Here is an 18,087-nt window from a genome sequence, read left to right on the forward strand (position 1 = left end):
GGGGGGGGGGGGGGGGGGGGGGGGGGGGGGGGGGGGGGGGGGGGGGGGGGGGGGGGGGGGGGGGGGGGGGGGGGGGGGGGGGGGGGGGGGGGGGGGGGGGGGGGGGGGGGGGGGGGGGGGGGGGGGGGGGGGGGGGGGGGGGGGGTGAGCTTCTGGGGATTATGCTGATTACTTTTGATGCCTCTGAATGTAACCTAGATTTTGTTTGTTAATGATGATTTGAAAACATTGAAACGAGTTGGGTATGTTGGGTTCGAAACGTTTAAAAGAAAGAAGATGCTGATTTGCCTGATTGTTCAGGTGGGTTTGTTTTGAAAGCTCTCATAAGCTCTGATCTTGCTGTAGAATGGAGTCGTGGAACTATGGTTCTCAAGGGAAGGGATTTTTGTCTGATGAGATGAATTCATCTACTAACTCACTTCTGAAAAGCAAATATTCTTTGTTGGGTTGGGAATTCAAGAACCCATGTAGTTTTGGGGACAATATACTTCTTTCAGGTGGTGCTCAGCATGTGGAGAACCAGAGCTTTGGGGAACTAGAATTTCCCTTAATGGTTGGGAAACAATTACCTGATGATTCTTTCAGCGATGTCCTGAATACCAAAATTGATGGAGGGAGAAGCTTGAATCTTGTTTTGCCCACCTCTCATCCACTTCCTGGAGAAGAGGAGTCCACTTCAAAGCTTTCTGGTTCTATTGTTGACTCCAACAATCGAGATTCGTCTCTTATTGATTTGAAGTTGGGCAGATTTATTGATACAGGGGATGCTCACAGTTTCAAGTACTCCAAGAGAGCTGCAATTTCATCTTCCACTGAGTCATCAACTTCTTATAAGAAAATGAGATCTCAAGGGGTGAATTTCCTGACTCCGTTTTGCCAAGTTTATGGGTGTAACAAGGATCTCAGCTCCTCTAAAAACTACCACAAGAGGCATAGGGTTTGTGAGGTTCATTCAAAGACTTCCAAAGTTATTGTGAATGGCATAGAACAGAGGTTTTGTCAGCAATGTAGCAGGTTGGTTATATTTCCACTCATGTTCTCACCTCAAATCATGATTCTGTTCTTCAACAGTCTTTTTGGTCTTTTTTGTGAAACCATAAGAGGGGAGTGAGCACTTTGCTTATCTTTGTTTCGACTGTGACTCTAGAAATTCCTCTTTTTCATTATGATGAGCTTATCATCAATCCAGACATATATTACCCTGTTTGAACCTGACTGGGGTACTTCGATTAAGGATTTGTTCTTACTTTCAGGTTTCATTTGCTTTCTGAATTTGATGATGGTAAACGCAGCTGTCGTAAACGACTTGCAGGCCACAATGAACGTAGAAGAAAGCCTCAAGTCAGTTTTCACTCAGGAAGGGCACAGAGGTTGCTTCAGCCATATAATGGTATTATAGTATATCTCATTTCTTTTCTCCATATCCTCTAACCTTCCATCTTTCCATCTCACTATCTCTGACTCTCTCTCAAGATTTTTTTTTTCTTGTTTTATTTAATCTTGAAAGGGTTGGTTTGATCATTATTAGGTCATTCAATATTTTCATCTTCTTTTTTACACAATTTGTACTATGAAGCTCTCCAATATTATTTCCATCTTTAGAGAATGATTAAACTTCAACGTTAGGCCGAGTTGAAATGGTAGAATTGTGAACCTTTTAAGCTTTGATCCCTTCCTTTCAACCCTTCAAGTGAAACTTTTTTGGGAAATGAGGAAGTGAATTAAATTGTGATAGTTCTGTTCTAACTGTCATTACTTGTTTATCGCTTCATTTGGATCGTACAAGCCAACAACCACATCTAAAAAGTGAAAGTGTTACAGCTGTTTATTGCTTCATTTGGATCGTAAGACGAATTTCGCCTTTATTTAGATGAGTATGAACTTAATTACATCTCTTATCAAGTTTTAATCAAGCTTTCATTTCATTTTATTTTGGGTACTCATCTTGTAGCATATCTGTGATGGTGAAAAATAGAATAATACATGGAATATTACTTACTGGGTTTGTCAAGATCAAACTCAGAAAAAGATGGACAAGTCTTTAAGATTGTTTTCTTAGAATCATGCGTCCATTTGGTGAATACTAAACTCAGGGGTTATATTTTTAGTCCTGTTTCTGAATTGTCCTTTACCTTTTGATTTCAACGCAAACGTTGAAAACTGACATACTAGCCATTTTGCTACTCTTCCTTCAGGCTTAATTGGCTGCCACTAGCATTTTAGTTGTTTTAAAGGTCCAAAAGTTTTACAGTATTTGAGAACCATATTAACTGTGTGGCAATATCTTAAATATTTCAAGTTGTTTGACACCAAAGTTCAAAGTCAAAGATTCCCGACAGCCATCCATCCTGAACATGTGCTTGCTTGATTGCTTGGCTGTTTTAATGTATTTAACATCTAGTTGAGCAGTTTCATTTGTTTGTTTTGGGTATTCTGTATGTATCTTTGAATCTGATTATGCTGTTTTTAGTATCTTTTAAAATCTTCATGAATATCACGGCTTTATCTTATAAGCACTAAGCATACCAAATTCCTCTATATTTTCAATATAATGTGTTGGCTTTCGGCCCATGTTGTTATCTACCCACTTCAACATTGTTAATGTTCACACTACTGATTGAAAATTTCAGGTAATGGAGACAGAAGATTTCAGGAGAAAGCATTGGGTGCAACTTCATTTATCTGCAAAGATATACTGTCTAGTGATGTTTATTATCCAGAGAAGCTTGGAAAAAATGATTGGCGTAAGCGTATAAAAGTGGAGGGCAAGAATGATTATAATTCTATGTGTGCAACTTCAGTGGGGGACAGGCTTCTGAATATGAAATCTCCCTTGCTTCCCTATGATTTTGAAGTTCAGATACCTTGTTTTCAAGGAAATGGAAGTAATGCAGCAGCTACAGAAAACATGTTATGCGACACAAGTTGCCAATATTCTCATAACGTGGGAGGCCTCCATATGGACACACACCCATTGTTCCACCACACTAACCTATCAAGCGAAAACTTTGGAGTTTATGATGCAGCATCAACCATCCAAGGAGTTTCTGGAAATCCGGATTATGGGTGTGCTCTCTCTCTTCTGTCATCACATTCACAAAATGCATCGACTCATCCATCCATAGTTCACGTGCCTCGTGCTTTCACCATGTCCGAGAGTAGATCGAATTACAGCATGAGTGAACTCTCTGAAAAGCTCATGGGAGTGAGCTCACAGGCTTCTTCAACTGGGATTTCAAGTAAGTTTGCCTCCGGGATGAGTGAAGCTCAAATGGTTCCCATAATGACCGGTGAAAGCAGTGATCGTAGTGTCACCTTTCAGATCACTGATGGGGTTCTTCATAGATCAGGTTTGGGTAATGCCAAGGCTAATCTTTCCTATGAACACACTCCAACTATGGACTTGCTACAACTTTCATCACAGCTCCATCGAGTGGAACATCAAAGGCACTCCATGCAGGTAAATAAATAAGAACATATTTTTAGCATCTATATATCGACTCGAAAACAAAGCTAAGCACATCAAAAGGGTAGACTAGCAACCTTTTAGGTTTTCCTTTTAATGGCTTAAATAGAAAAGCAGTTCCATCAAGGCAACTGGGAGAATGCTACAAGAAATCTGCTAAGATCAAAATTGCTAATTCTATGTTGTCGTGATTGTTTTGCCTGTAGCATGACACTGCTTGCTTCTTTATGACCAACTCAGGTCCATGGAGGACTTTGTAAGTGATCCGATGTTGCGTAGGAATTGTCTTTAGGTTTATTATCATGATCCTTATTTATCAACTAAAAAGAGAGAATGTCTACCCCCACCCTTCTCTTCATGGAAATGAATTATGCAAGATTCCCAATTGAAGAAAAGAAACCTAAGCACTCGTTTTACTTTTCGCGTCATTATATTTTATATTACGTTTAATTGTTTATCGTTTAATTGTTTATAGTTTCGACTGAAACCGAACCCGTCTTCTAAAACAGGACTCTGTGTAGGAGACTTCATGAAGGCTGTGGAGGAGTTGAACCCATCAATCCTATGTCAATGGTACATTTTGTTAGTCGAGGAGAGAACAAGCTGTTGTATAATCTTCCTGTCTCGTACCTCTAACCTTGTTTTGTTTCCTAGTTCGATTGTTTCTATAATACCAATGCTTTCATCTTGGGACTAACTACTCGAATCCCAAAAGAATCGTCGTAAAATTAGTTCGCACATGATTGAGATGCTACAATTGTGCTATTTAAGATGTCTCATTGCATATTCTGTTGCTATCATCCTATCCATTTGGGAAAGAATCAATATTCTTGTCAAGAAGCAATCAATATATTACAACACACAAACAAACCAAGTTCACAAAATGATCTAGAAATGTGAAGAAAACCAAACAAAAGAGACCAATCTCTAAGAAAATTAAATAATCATTTGAATTCTCCCTGCAACAATCTCAGTTTGAAATGGCTAAATGCTCAAAAAATCACAGAAATACATGAAATCGTTTCCTTTTACTACTATGGCTAAAGCTCATTCTCTACCAATCCTCTGAGATTCCAAGCGAATGCTAAGCCGGTAACATTGGAAGGTAACATCAGTGAAAAGCTACCAAGAAGTATCGATTATCCAAATCCAATGCCTATTTCGAAGCACCATTTGGCAGATCGGCAGCTTTACTGTCTGATGGGTTCAGCTCATCCCATGCTTCAATCCAAGTGACCATGGCATCTGCAAGCTTGTCGAAGTATTCGTCAACGCCAGCAAGTTTTGCTTTAACTTGCTTGGAGAGTTCAATGTAGCATTCCTGCACTGTGGTGCATTCTTTTGGAAGTTTAACAGCTTGGAAAAATGGTATCAGTTCCTCTTGCCAGTAGATTCCCTTGTATTCCTTCTTCAGGTTTACAAATGGGTTGCTCGCTTTGCTGTGCCAAATGTAGGGCAGTCCCGTCTTCACTCCAAATCCTAGATGGTCGCATATTACCTAGTACACAAGATCCAACTCCAAATATGATCAGCTTCGATTGAGGTATTGCAAAACACGTGAAACAAGAATGAAAATGAAAGAGAATCAGCTGGTTATGGGGGGATGTCAACGTACCTTCATGCACCAACCAGCCCACATATCGTCGTAGCGTCCAATTGGCTGACCATCACCCATGAGACCGAAATACATTGCTGGGCCGATCAGCTCACGGTCAAATGCCAGATTCATACCACACATGGGGAAGAGGGTTGACTTTGGAATAGTCAAGACTGCATCAACATACCTAAGGGATAGCTAAAACAATCAGCTTATGATTAAAAAAACAACTCTAGTGTAATTCATTAAGTTTATACCTTGTATTTCTCTCAAGGGGCTTCACAAGCTGTGTGGGTGCATCGTAATCCGGGATGTTGAGCCACAGGCCATGAGACACTGCGGTAGCGACACCCTCCCGGAGACTAAATGGATATCCACGCACGAAGTCAGCACCCTCACGGTAGGGGTCGTACAAGGTATTGAAGAAGTTGGGTGTAGACGGGGTCAAGAGGTTCTTGATGTGCTGTTCAAGTGCATTGATGTTCTTGCCTGATGGATCCTTTGCAACCTGCAAGACGAACCCAAGAACACATCCTCAGATCCATAAGGAACGATCCAGCCACTGACAGAATATTAGCTCTAGCTATACGAGATCACTTGCTTGCCGAAATATGTAGCAGATCCATGAGTTTAGGCAACTACAATAGAAAATTCTAAAATGATTCATGGTCTCGGGCGAGTTTCCGGACAGATCTACTACCGACGAGTGGAAAGCTTAGCTTTTTAAAGCATGCAAATCTGTAAACACGCCGCTAACATCGTGCCCGAAGATGTTATAGCTAAACAAAGAGTTCAAAAATCCAATCATCTAAAATTCAACCAATCCCACTAAAACAGGGCATGGCAAAACCAACATTCCAGGACGAACCATCTCTACACACAGAACATTCAAAAACACCCCAAATTCCACAATGCATATCCCAAATCAGATCAGATCCAAAATCCCGAAACATGGCACAAAAATCCCAATTCAAGAGTGGGGGAAAAACTCACAAAGCAGTCATCATCTATGGTGTAGATATACTTCTTCTTGGAGACCATGTAACCAAAGCACCGGCAAGCAGAATCCTTAAAGGAAATGCAAGAAGCTTTAGGACCCAGAATCCGATTGATATCGTTGCGATTGTAGAGCTCGTAGTCAAAGCCCTCAGGGACCTTGATGACCTTGGAGGGGTCGCCGTCCTGAACAATGATGAGATGGTAAGGCTGGAAAAAGGGCCTCCACATCTCAAGAAAATCAAGGTTTCGGATAGTGGGTATGACGATATCGAGCTCATCTTTGAGCAGGGGAGTCGGAGAAACTTTGGAATCGGCCATTTGGGTCGGAATGTGGTACAGAGAGATGGAATGAAACGGTGAGATTAGAGGGTTTGAGCTCGAATTCGATGAGGGGTTGGGGGAGGGTTTTACAGTGGAAGGGAAGAGGGGAGAGAGTCCAATTTATTGACCATCATCTGTTCTAGAATGTTAAAGTAAACGCATGTTCATTTGGCATCCGTTTTCTATATGTTAAAAAATTGATTAAATTGCAAATTTAATCTTGCAGTTTAAGAAGACTGTCAATAAAAGTATAGAACCTCCAGTCACGTTCTCCCTCGTTATCTTATGCGTTTCCCATTTTCATAACATTTCACAGCCTTGTTGACATTAAACTGTTCTTTCAAAATTAGATAATAATAATAATAATGGAACTACCATATCCTTGCATCTTCATATTAAAAAATATCTAACTTTGTCTGTCACATGAAGCAACACTCAACAATTGGATCACCAAACCTTGTGCTGACTTGAGAAGTATTTTAATTTTAAGTTTGAGTTAGAATTATTAGAATTACAAGCCGAATGGATTTAAATTAAAGTAAATATCATTTTTGGATGCTAATGCCTAATTTGATAGGTTAGTGCTTTAAACCTTGCAAATTAGGGGTGTACATCCAACTCCCTAACTCCAAAACCCAATCCAATCCAACCTAAGTTATAAGGGTTTGATTGAGTTTAAAAAGATTTTGAGTTTGGATTGGGTTCATTTTTTGGAACCCGATCTGGGTCGGGTTCAAAATTCAAATTATTCGGTCCACCCGACCCAACTTAAAAAACCTTAAAAATAAATAAATAAAATAGGTCCATGTCCAGGTAGCAGAAGCCCACACACAGTCCAAGCCCATGAGTCTGCCCCTACTAATGGCACGTCAGCACTCTGCAGGCTGTCTCCCTAACTCTCTCTTCTCTTTGATCGTGAGTCAGAGACTTTGTCTCCTAGTCTCACGCGCAGCGTTCGTCTTTGACCTTGAGGATAATTCGGTAATTGAAATAAAGTCTCACACACTTGCAACGCAAAGTTCGTCTTTGACCTTGAGGATAATTAGGTAATTGAAATAAAGTCTCACACACTTGCATCACAGCATTTGTCTCCGTTGTTCGTCGTTCTTATTTCACTTTTGTCTTGTCTCTGTGTGTGGTCGAACATCGACGCCACTCGCCTCTTTATTTCTCCGTTGGAGTTCCTTTTTCTCTGCTCGACCTCGTCTCTGTGTTTCTTGTCGGACGTCGCCACTGACTGTCTCTCCACTTGGCGATCCCTTCCACTTTCGTCAAACGTCTCTACTATGTTTTCTCTCAGACTTAGAAACAACCCGAACACAACCCAAAAATAGAGGGATAGGTTGGGTTGTGAAAATTTTGGGGTTCGGTTTGCTTACCAATCCAAAGAACCCGACTTTTTAAGTTGGTCTAAAAAAAATCCTCCAACCCAATCCAATCACTACGACTATACACACTTGTAGTTGCAATGCAATGATTGACACTCTCAAATTCTAGTGTTTATGTGGCATAGAAAATTTCAATTGTACGAAGCTTGTCCTTCCAAGGTAAGAAGAAATAGGATGGATGTAAAGTTGTGGAAGAGGAGGGTTGGTACAGTGAAATCACAGCAGATGGAGGGTGGAGATAGCAAAATGAAAGGGAGTAAAAAAAAAGGTCACCCTCCGTCTCCATATATCCAAGAGATGGAAGGCAAAGGGGTTGAGCAGTTTGGTTGGAGTTTGGGAGTGTACACAAAGGTACGATGGGGAAGGAGTTGAGAGAAATGGGTAGGGCAAGAGCAAGGGCCAGGACCAGCGTTTGTCTTCGGATTTCTTAATTTTCTGAAAGGAACCTAGTGGAGGTATTGTTATTAATTGTTGTTGTTGTTCTTCAGTTTCTGTTCCAAATCAATGTAAAACATACAATTATTCCTCCTCACTTTCTCTTCATTATTTCTTACCATGATCTTTCAGAGTCAGAGAAGCCCTAAACATGGAAGCACAAGGAATATGGTTCAAATCTGAAGAGGATGTTTCAAAATCTGAAATTTGGGTTAACCAAATACCAAGAAAAAGGCAAATCTAGAGAGACCCAAGAGGAAAAGATGAAAAGGTGTTGCCACCAGATGAAAAGGAAACGGAAACCGAAGACAGCAAGAACAGGGGAGAGGGGAAGGGAAGGGCAAGAACAGGGGAGAGGGGAAGGGAAGGGAAGGGCAAGAACAGGGGAGAGGGGAAGGGAAGGGAAGGGAAGGGCAAGAACAGGGGAGAGGGGAAGGGAAGGGAAGGGAAGGGAAGGGAATGTGGTTATGATTTTGGAAAGGGCGTGGAGTGAATGAGATAGCAGTGTTGAGAGTGGGACACGTTGTGGCAGAAGAGCAGCAAGGGGATATTATATGAGAACAACATTCCTTTCTCCTTTCTGCTTTATTTGCACGATGACTCAACCTACCACACCATACCCCAACCACCTTCCCCACATCCCCACATCCCCACATCCCCACATCCCCACATCATCAAAATTCAAATATTGACTTTTCAACTACATTATTTGCAACTTTAATTTTTTCTATTTTTTTAAATTAAATCTCAAATTAATGTATTTTATTTACAAATAAACTTTTGTGGAAGATATAAACAACAAATTCAAGGTCTGACCATCTAGATGAGATGACCACTACACTCCAACCAACCAAATATTCAATTGACTTGTATAAATACCAAACCCTTCACTTCTCTGCAACTATTTTAATTTCTATACAATATTCAAATTTCAATCATTTCTGATCTGACAACCATTTTATTTTATTTTTCTAAAAATCAAACATGTTTACCAATAATTTATCTATTTTCCAACACATTAAAAAAAAACCATGATCACATCTTCACACTTGATCGTGGCCTCATATTATTGATGCAATTCAAATAAATAAAAAAAAAAAATTTAAAAACAAGATTTCAAACCTATGGTTTCAGTTGAACAGTGCAGAATAAATATAAAGGCGAAACCACTGAGATGATACGGCATCGTGTTGTTTCTAGATATTCCAATTTCCAACCACCACCACTACTTTAGACTTCAACAATTTATATAAATACATTCAATCAAAAAAAAAAAAAACTTTCATTTACCTTCCCTTTCCGATTCCTTCCTTCAAGCATGGGCTTCAACACACCGGAGCGCCGCAGTTCCGTCCTCACGTCGCCGAGGCGAGCGGCGGCGGCCATGCTCGTCTCTCTATCCACTCTCATGACGCTCTGTGCGAAACAAGCGTACAGAGCGTCGAAAAAGATTCAAACAAAATTGAAATCGAAGCGGTTTCTGAAGAACACGAAGACGAAGAAGAAGAAGAAGAAGAAGAAGAAGAAGAAGAACCGCGGCAGCGACGAAATGGAAGAGGAGTGGGGAGACGGGGGAGTATGGCAGAAGGCGATCTTGATGGGGGATAAATGCGAGCCCTTGGATTTCTCGGGCGTAATTTATTACGATAGTTCCGGGAAGCAGCTGGACGAAGTGCCTCCACGATCGCCACGTGCCAGTCCCTTGCCATCCTTTCTTACATCCACTCACCCCCAGGTGTATTGAGTTAAACAGAGCATCGGTGTGTTAAGGTCACCCGGCGATGAATTTCAGGTAGGTCAAGTAATGGTGTGATTGGATGGGGGATGGGCCTTGGTTTTTATTTTGCAAAATTCTGTCTCTGTATAGTAGATTGAGTGTGAGTAATATTGATTGCGTGTAAATTACGTTTTTGTTTTCATTTTTGTTGCTCCACCGAATTGTTGTATGAAATCTCACAAAATTAGAATGTCTTTTTTTTTCTTTAATATACCCATTAGCGAAAAAAGCATGGCAATTCTCATCGGAATCCTCTGTTTATTTGTACTGTTAAACATCATCAACAACACAAGATCAGTTCCATCCGTAAACAAACAGGACGGGACCCCTTTCATTAATGGCCCATCAGGATCGAGAAAACGTTAATCCATTGCAACCAAATACAAGCACAGAAGCTTTTTATATATATATACACAAGTTAGTTTATTTATTTATTTATTTTGGTGTTATTATGAAGCAAGTTTAGGAGGGTGTGGATTGGATGCAAATCCAAAGAGTTTCGTTTAGCCTTTAGGTCAATGTCAAGTGGGAACCTATAGGCGTCAGTGTCCGAACTCGAATCGGCTCAACTTTCACCACAAGGGTTCTAGGGTTTAAGGCATTCCCTAAATTTCAGATTTTTCTCTCTCATTCACCAAGACCATGACCTCCTCCAATGCTGCACTCTCAAGAACGCTCTGCCGCTCTTTGCTCCCCACTTCTAAACCTTCTCGCATCCTTCCCCTGTCCTATTGCGCCAACAATCTTTTCTTCCGCTCCGTCTCAGACACCAGCGGCTCCAGTATTGATTCGGACACCGAATTGGACTCGCACCCAGTACCTAATCGATCTTCTGCTTCACGATCGTCAACCCAGACGAGACCGGTCTATAACCGACCTCTGGAAAATGGCCTCGATGCTGGCATTTATAAGGTGGTACATTCATGTGTTGGGAATTTCGAATCCTCTGTTCTTTTGTTTTAATACTAACTTTGTGTGTTTGGGCGAAGGCTATTTTGGTGGGTCAGGTGGGGCAAAGGCCATTGCAGAAGCAGCTGAAGAGTGGGAGAAGGGTGACGCTGTTATCAGTTGGGACGGGTGGCATTCGTAACAATCGGAGACCCTTGGCTAATGAGGAACCCAAAGAGTATGCAAATCGGTGCGCAGTTCAGTGGCACCGGGTTTCGATTTATCCTCTGAGACTGGGCGATGTTGCCATGAAGCACGTCGTACCTGGGTAAGCTTTTCAGTTTTAACCATTCATCAATCTATCTATCTGAGATACATGGAGTATGTCATAGAAATTGGTCCATATTTTGTGCGTCTTCAGTTCAATGTTGTATTTGGAGGGGAATTTGGAAACCAAAATTTTCAGTGATCCAACAACTGGTATTGTTGGACGTATTAGAGAAATTGGCATTCGTCGAAATGGTAAACCCCTTATTATTTTTGAAGTTGCTCATGTGTTCTGGGTACGTAGGAGGGATTACTATGATCTCCGTTGACACAAAGTTTGGTTGTGATGTATGTAGGGCGCCTTGTATTTTTGGGCAAAGGAGGAAATGATGTTCAAAGGAGGAAATGATGTTCAGCCGTCGACTCAACCAGAGTTCAAAGGTGTTGGCTATTACTAACAAATGTTGTTCCCAACTTTCTCACATCTGAAGCTTTGAATCACACCCACTTTTCTCTGTAAATCTTCTAATTTCACTTACCCTTTGTTAAGTGACAAATGTTTGATTTACATGACTTTGCAATCCAAACTAGATTTTGCTTTCTCATTGCAACCTATTCGTATTTTTAAGACGAAACTCTGCCATCTTATTGTTTTTCAATCCAAAGTAATAACAACTCGCTATTACTTCTTTCATCATCATTCATGCTCGTCTGTATAGATCAACAATCGAGTAATAGATCAACAATCGAGTAAACGAACAAGCCAAATGTATAATTACAATCCTTAAAACACAAAAATAAGAAACATCTATTTTATGTACAATCAAATAGTTATTAAAGAAAAATATCTGGAGAAGATGAAAAAAGGAGAGTTTTTTTGGAAGCATCATAGATTCATAATATAACATAAAGGAAAGAGGTCCTCTACCTTCCGATTGCATTGGGGCCGTAGTTTGACCCACATTACTCTGTTATCAATATGCACTCTCTCGTGTGTGGTTATCTTTTCGTGTATTGCTTATCCACGAAATCCCCTACGCCGCCCCGAAAGGCTTACAAAGGCTGAAAGAACTGAAGCACTGAGATCACCAAACCAAACCCAGGAAGGAATACTCGGAATCTCAGGAGACATGTTGCGAATCCCCAAATTTCATCATCCCCCGAAGAAGCTTCAACACCCTCCCACTCCTCCTCCTCCTCCTCCTCCTCCTCCTCTTCAAACTCAAAACTTCCCCACTTCCCCAAATCTTCCATTCATCAAGCAATGTTGCACAATCTCCCGCCGTAAGCTCACCGTTGGAAGCAATTCCCTCTTTCTTCTTCTCTTTGGCTCTCAGATTCTAGACCCTTTTTACAACTCCTCCAAAGCAGAGGCTGAAGAAAGCTTGGGTGAGAATGAGCAAGAATTACAGAGATCAGAGAGTTCCAACGATGTCCCTCCTCCTTGCACAGAAAAGAGCCCCACCAAGCGTGCATTTCTTGATATCTCCATTGATGGACAGCCTGCTGGTCGCATTATCATTGGCCTTTATGGCAATGACTCTCCTGCAGGAGTTGCTAGATTCAGTAACCTTGTGAGCGGAGCTGCAGGGGTTTCTTACCGAAGAAAAGACTTTGTGAAGATCACATCAAACTATGTTCAAAACAGTGGAGTGAGATCTTATGGTGTGGATGTTGAGCTTGCAAAGAGGACAGGGGGGAATGAGTTAGCATCCGAAACTCTTAAAGATGAATGGGCGAGTGTCAATGAGAAGTGCCCTGGTATTAAGAACTTGGCTGGAACTGTGGGAATCATTGTGAGAGACCCTTTGAAACCACCACCCAAGTTGAAGTTGGTAGCCCGGAAAGGGAAGCTGGAGGTGGATCAGGAAGAGGTCGGAACTGAACCGAATGGGACCGAGTTCACGATTTCTGTCAAGGATTCGCCAGAGCTGGACAATTCGACCCTGGTGATTGGAACAGTTTTGGAAGGGATGCAAGTTGCGGAAAGGATTGCTCAAGTGAAGACAGTGAAAGACAACACTACTTCTCCTTACTTCAGGTAAACTTCATATTTGCTAACATAAATTTATGGGTTTGGTATGAATGAAGTAGGTTTACTTGATAGTGTGAGGTCTGGATTGATGAACAGGGTGGCAAAGCTAATAGGAGATAAGAGAGCTGTTGTTGCAGAAAGAGGCTTCAACCGCCCTTATTCAAAAGTGGTTGTCACAAACTGTGGGTTGCTAGAGCTAGAGCAATGACATGGTTGTGCTCCCAGTTTTGCCCTTTTCTAAATTCAACTATGCCCTTTATGAATGAATGAGGTATTCTATGTCATACCAAAAATTTGAAATATTATTATCTCATAGGCTCATAAAGTTGATTCATCGTATAATTTACGAGAGACAGATTATGTTTCAAATTAATAGCCCTTCACTTTGTCACTCTTAACTTCAATAGAAGCAACCTCAAAAAGTTACTATACAATATTAGAAAATCCCATAACTAGTTATTTAGATAATGATACGACAGCAGAGACATCATTGTAGAAGGAACTCAATTGGGGAAGGCATGACATGAAAAACCCATCTCCAAAGGGTGTATGTATCCCATACCTTAGAAGAGGCAGCAATTTAATCCCGGAAGCTCTGTCAAGTAACGAGCCTAGCGCTTGGTGTTCTCGTTAGAAAGACTACATTTCAATTTCTTTGCAGAAGATGTGAATAGATTTGGAGCCGATCTAACGGGGGCATCAACCTGGAAAAGGAAACAGAGTTTTGCAATGATTTCCTGGAGATGAAAGTCACAGAAAATCTCGAGTCAACATCTGCATTGCTCCAAAATATAACCAGAAGTTCTTTACGTACCTTAATAAGAGAACCCGATGGAGAGTTCTTAGGTGAATGTGGCGAAGAGTGATGCGGAATTTGAGTTAGGAAGGGCTTCTGCATTCTGAAACAGCTTGTCCACCATGGAATCGACCCTCTTCTCTGAATCTTCCGTCATTGATTGATTTTCCAGGAGCGTTAAACGTAGTATCAATCGGTCTGTCTCTCCGACTCCGCCCTCCTCACCCAAACTAGAGTAATTGATCAGAGCTACATTACAAAATTTAATTTTAAAATCTTTTCAATAATAGAACCCCGCCAAATTTCTCAATATTTTGAATCACACAAAAATATCATTTTAATTAAAAAAAAAAAAAAAAAAAGGTAAACCCATTTAAGAAAACAGTTATACGAATTCAAAGGGTATACCTTTGTTGTGGCTGACCACCAAAGCCTCTCACTTTCTCCCACGTCTCTCTCCACTTCCAACTACGCTTCACTTCCTCTATTTAACCCTTTTTTCAAATCCTTTCATTAATTCTGTAACCTCCATAACACAAAACTACAATGGCTTCCCTACTCTCTTCTGCTTTCTTCCTCCTCTTTCTGTTCTTCCACTTCTTCTCTGCAACTTGCACTGAATTCCTCGTCGGTGATGAACATGGGTGGGCTGTCCCTCAGCATAAACACGCTGATAGATACAATAAATGGGCCTCCCATAACAGATTCAACGTTGATGACACCCTCCGTAAGTGCATCTTTTTCTTTTTTTGGTGGTGTTGTTTTGAGAGATTGGTAATGCAGTTCTTGATGTTGTCAGATTTCAAGTTCGAGAAAGATTCAGTGATGGAGGTGACAGAGGAAGAGTACAAGCAATGCCTTTCTTCGAAGCCTCTGTTGTACAACAACAATGGCGACGCAGTGGTGAGACTTGAGAGAGCAGGGCTGTTCTATTTCATAAGTGGAGTTTCAGGGCACTGTGAGAAAGGGCAGAGGATGATAATCAAAGTGTTGGAACCGCTCAGCCCTCCGCAGCCACCCACTGCTCCGCCCCAAAACAACAACACCCCACTCTCTGTTTCATCTCCAATGCTTGCACTTTTCTTCATGTTCTTTGTTTCCTTTCTGTTCATTTGAATCGTTTGTGATGAATTCCGTGTTGGGTCTCCTTTAGAATCAACTCTTTGTTTTATCTTTTTATTTGGATCAGATTGTGTCATTGATTTATATTTGCATAACTTTTTTCCATCGTTATGAATGGATTGCTGATTTCTGGTTTGGTTCGTTTTCTGCATTCAGTATGTGAACAACATTAATGGGTGAAGCTTCAGAGAGTTATGATCCTTTCCATGGATATCAAGGCAATCAAGCTTAACATCTCTAAGACAATCCGCACCCAATACAAAACAGTTTATACTTTTGTAAAGGTTTACAGTTTAAATTGATACAACGATAAAGGTTTTTATTCATACATGGTTAAAACTATAAACTGATCCTTCCCTTTATAATAAACAAATTCGTGACATTGAGAAATTTTTTTTTTGTAGGACTTTTAATTTATCATGTTTGGTAATAACATGTATAGGACTTATATTTTTACTCTTTCTTAGTAACTCTATAGTTAAAAATAAAAGGTATTAGAAAAAATAAAATTTTGGACCAAAAATTAAATTCAAAACTTAAAAAGAAAAAAAATATAACAATGTAAAATTATAAACCATTCAACTAAATAAGAAACTAAACTGGATGCTTCTAAGACCAAAAAGCATTTTGTTTTGTTTTGTTTTTTTTTTTTTTTCCAAACATTTGCTTCAATGATTTTACACCATAAAATGAGTAACCACTAAGTTACAATTCTAATTGGATGCTAATATTACACCGAACATACAAATGATTAAATCCGAACAATTAAAATTAAAAAAAAGACGTAACTAAGTAAAGATCCGTTGTTGGTGTAAAAACTCGTCAGTTTTCTTTTTCCCATATAAAATAACAACAGTAACAACAAAAACAAAATGTTGTGGATTAGGCATGTGGGCTGCAACACTTATATCATCACATGTAGAAGCAAGCAGGGCCTAAGGCTACAGCATGTCTGACCAAATTGGGAGACATCTAGCCGAAGTAGATGCAAGTCTTCATCAGAATGTAACACTTTAGACAGACAAATGGTAAGCATATATCACCTCACCATCCAAACTCACACAATGGGCTCTTATTTTACTTCTCTTTCTTGCCTATACACACTGACACTTTGTAACCTCAATTATCATCTAAAAAATTTATTACTATTTCAACTCTAAAATGGTTAAACCAAAAGGAACAGAATTGGACATGGAAACTACTATACGAAATAATGAATGAGCCTAAAGGGCCATCAGCTTTAGCAGGGAATTTTCTTTTCTTTTGGGTGGGGGTACAGAACATGGTGAAAAGTCTATATTAATTGGCGCAATGATGGTATAATGAAAAAAAAAAAAAAAAAAAAAAAAAAAAAAACACTAAGCAAGACATGAAATTGGAGAAGACATCGAGACACAAACATGCCCAATCTTAAACTTTATGAAACCCTAGACATCCACTTGATTNCCCCTCTTTCTCTGGGGTATGGAGAGAGAGAGAGAGAGAGAGAGGGAGAGAGAGCTTATGAAGGCCATGAAACCAGGAAGAGAAAGAAAGGCCACTAACCATGGTGGCTACATCCTCCGAGCCCACTTGCCAAATCGTCCATGTGGAATTGGGTCCTTTTCTTCCAACTACGGCCATCTTTTGACGATTTATGGTTGCTATTCCTCACCCTTCGTCTATGATAGATTCAAACTTTTCCCCGTAATAATTCATTAGATTCTTGAGGCCTTCAAAATCTGTCACATTTGATTAATCTTCGCTGAAAATATAGAAAAACAACCTATGGTGAAGTGTTAATCCCAAAACTATCAGAAAAGAATCAAGTCAGAAACTTAAGAGATGTGAAAGTGGAGAATCGGTACTTTGAAGAAGGGTGAAAAGCAGTCAACAAAAGGAGGAAAGCTGAATGTGCTGTTGGGGATGCTAGTTGCCATTCCTTTGATTATTTTTGTTGCCTTTTGATGACTTCTATGATCTGGCTTTATTTCAAAAACATATTGGGATTAATTTTCCCACGTAGATATGTTAAAACAAAAAAAGTAATGATTGGTTCATCTTGATCATTGCCCAGTACATAAAATGCTAAAATTTTGTGGGAAGGTTATGTGAACCTAAGTCGCTAGATGATCGAAACCTCACAGGGAAAGATGAAGGAAGAAGACACTGAAATAATGGTCGTTGGTGAATTTATTGAAGAAGGGTGGGGGGGGGGGGGGGGGGGGGNGGGGCATCCTTACCCAAAAGAGCACCCACCATCTGAAAAAGAAGGCAACAGCAAGAATAATCTCCTTTCCTTCTTTAGCCTTCTTTCAACTTTACTCTCTAATTCAAAGTATGACCCAGTTTACAAGCTTTTGTATCAAATTAAACAATGAATCTCTTCATCTCCATCTATTTACCAAAAGAGAGGCAGAAAATATGTCTGATTCCACTTAAAGTACAGATCAGTCTTCAAATCTCAAGATAGAAGAGATTTTGACAAATAAAACATGTAAATAAAAAATCATTTAGTTCAACGGAAGGAGTTGTAATTTAACAGACTAAAGAGAAAAGGGAAAGATTGATCCTCCTCACCTCCTCAATAGCTCGTTACCACGTATAAATAGGACAAGATCTATACACCAAACTGGAGCATAAAGCATCCTCGTTAAGGATAGTTAAGAAACCAACAAACTAAGTTAGATCCACAAGCCACGATTAAGAAGATGATGCAAATCTGGAGCTATTGAGGAGGAGACAAATAGCAAAAGCACTTGCCTGCAATAAGTAATAGCATGGATTAAATCTCTCTCTTTCTTTCGCTCCTGTAACATGTTGTTGATTGGGGAGTCTCTGCTATTGGCAAACAAGAAGAATTTAACCAAAATGCAAAGACAATCATTTGATTGCAACGCCCACCTTGTCTTATCAAATATAAAGGACTGAACAAAAACCTATACATATACACCTTCATGGCCCCCTCCTCCCAACATGTTATAATGTATTGCCCCCCCCCCCCCCCCCCCCCCCCC

General features: G+C 40.2%; 5 protein-coding genes, 2 long non-coding RNA genes and 1 pseudogene across 11 annotated transcripts; 5 read left to right on the plus strand and 3 right to left on the minus strand.

Annotated features, from left to right (window-relative positions):
* The first annotated feature begins 128 nt into the window (after positions 1 to 128).
* On the plus strand, positions 129 to 4,252 carry LOC111457283 (squamosa promoter-binding-like protein 6). 3 transcript variants are annotated; one of them, XM_023099507.1, is made up of 5 exons: positions 129 to 1,014; positions 1,254 to 1,390; positions 2,631 to 3,239; positions 3,351 to 3,460; positions 3,707 to 3,884. In XM_023099507.1, exons 1-5 carry the CDS (start codon positions 347 to 349, stop codon positions 3,728 to 3,730), a joined length of 1,548 nt encoding a protein of 515 aa, XP_022955275.1. In that variant the 5' UTR covers positions 129 to 346; the 3' UTR covers positions 3,731 to 3,884. The 3 variants fall into 3 exon arrangements, with proteins under 3 accessions (XP_022955275.1, XP_022955274.1, XP_022955273.1); XM_023099506.1 differs by lacking the exon at positions 3,707 to 3,884 and adding an exon at positions 3,976 to 4,252 and having other exon boundaries at positions 2,631 to 3,460; XM_023099505.1 differs by having other exon boundaries at positions 2,631 to 3,460.
* A 127-nt stretch (positions 4,253 to 4,379) lies between these two features.
* On the minus strand, positions 4,380 to 6,380 carry LOC111457284 (alpha-1,4-glucan-protein synthase [UDP-forming] 2-like). The gene is made up of 4 exons (XM_023099508.1): positions 6,057 to 6,380; positions 5,321 to 5,571; positions 5,082 to 5,250; positions 4,380 to 4,964 (listed from the first exon to the last, which is right to left on the minus strand). Exons 1-4 carry the CDS (start codon positions 6,378 to 6,380, stop codon positions 4,623 to 4,625), a joined length of 1,086 nt encoding a protein of 361 aa, XP_022955276.1. The 3' UTR covers positions 4,380 to 4,622.
* Positions 6,381 to 9,490: 3,110 nt separating this feature from the next.
* LOC111457294 lies at positions 9,491 to 10,177 on the plus strand. Its single transcript, XM_023099522.1, has one exon. It carries the CDS (start codon positions 9,525 to 9,527, stop codon positions 9,948 to 9,950), a length of 426 nt encoding a protein of 141 aa, XP_022955290.1. The 5' UTR covers positions 9,491 to 9,524; the 3' UTR covers positions 9,951 to 10,177.
* Positions 10,178 to 10,486: 309 nt separating this feature from the next.
* Positions 10,487 to 11,838, plus strand: LOC111457292 (annotated as a pseudogene).
* Positions 11,839 to 12,065: 227 nt separating this feature from the next.
* Positions 12,066 to 13,542, plus strand: LOC111457286 (peptidyl-prolyl cis-trans isomerase CYP26-2, chloroplastic). The gene is made up of 2 exons (XM_023099512.1): positions 12,066 to 13,179; positions 13,270 to 13,542. Exons 1-2 carry the CDS (start codon positions 12,269 to 12,271, stop codon positions 13,379 to 13,381), a joined length of 1,023 nt encoding a protein of 340 aa, XP_022955280.1. The 5' UTR covers positions 12,066 to 12,268; the 3' UTR covers positions 13,382 to 13,542.
* Positions 13,543 to 13,786: 244 nt separating this feature from the next.
* LOC111457297 lies at positions 13,787 to 14,466 on the minus strand. The gene is made up of 3 exons (XR_002712899.1): positions 14,378 to 14,466; positions 13,988 to 14,218; positions 13,787 to 13,877 (listed from the first exon to the last, which is right to left on the minus strand). It is a non-coding gene; the product is annotated as an uncharacterized LOC111457297 (long non-coding RNA).
* Positions 14,467 to 14,503: 37 nt separating this feature from the next.
* On the plus strand, positions 14,504 to 15,105 carry LOC111457293 (mavicyanin-like). Its single transcript, XM_023099521.1, has 2 exons — positions 14,504 to 14,696; positions 14,769 to 15,105. Exons 1-2 carry the CDS (start codon positions 14,516 to 14,518, stop codon positions 15,083 to 15,085), a joined length of 498 nt encoding a protein of 165 aa, XP_022955289.1. The 5' UTR covers positions 14,504 to 14,515; the 3' UTR covers positions 15,086 to 15,105.
* Positions 15,106 to 15,153: 48 nt separating this feature from the next.
* Positions 15,154 to 18,069, minus strand: LOC111457295. Of its 3 annotated transcripts, XR_002712898.1 has the most exons (4): positions 17,651 to 18,069; positions 16,939 to 17,051; positions 16,637 to 16,835; positions 15,154 to 15,237 (listed from the first exon to the last, which is right to left on the minus strand). It is a non-coding gene; the product is annotated as an uncharacterized LOC111457295 (long non-coding RNA). The 3 variants fall into 3 exon arrangements; XR_002712897.1 differs by lacking the exon at positions 15,154 to 15,237 and having other exon boundaries at positions 16,637 to 16,856; XR_002712896.1 differs by lacking the exon at positions 15,154 to 15,237 and having other exon boundaries at positions 16,939 to 17,055.
* Positions 18,070 to 18,087: the final 18 nt, after the last annotated feature.

Source organism: Cucurbita moschata, unplaced genomic scaffold, assembly GCF_002738365.1.
Source record: "Cucurbita moschata cultivar Rifu unplaced genomic scaffold, Cmos_1.0 Cmo_Scf00019, whole genome shotgun sequence".
Taxonomy (NCBI): domain Eukaryota; kingdom Viridiplantae; phylum Streptophyta; class Magnoliopsida; order Cucurbitales; family Cucurbitaceae; genus Cucurbita; species Cucurbita moschata.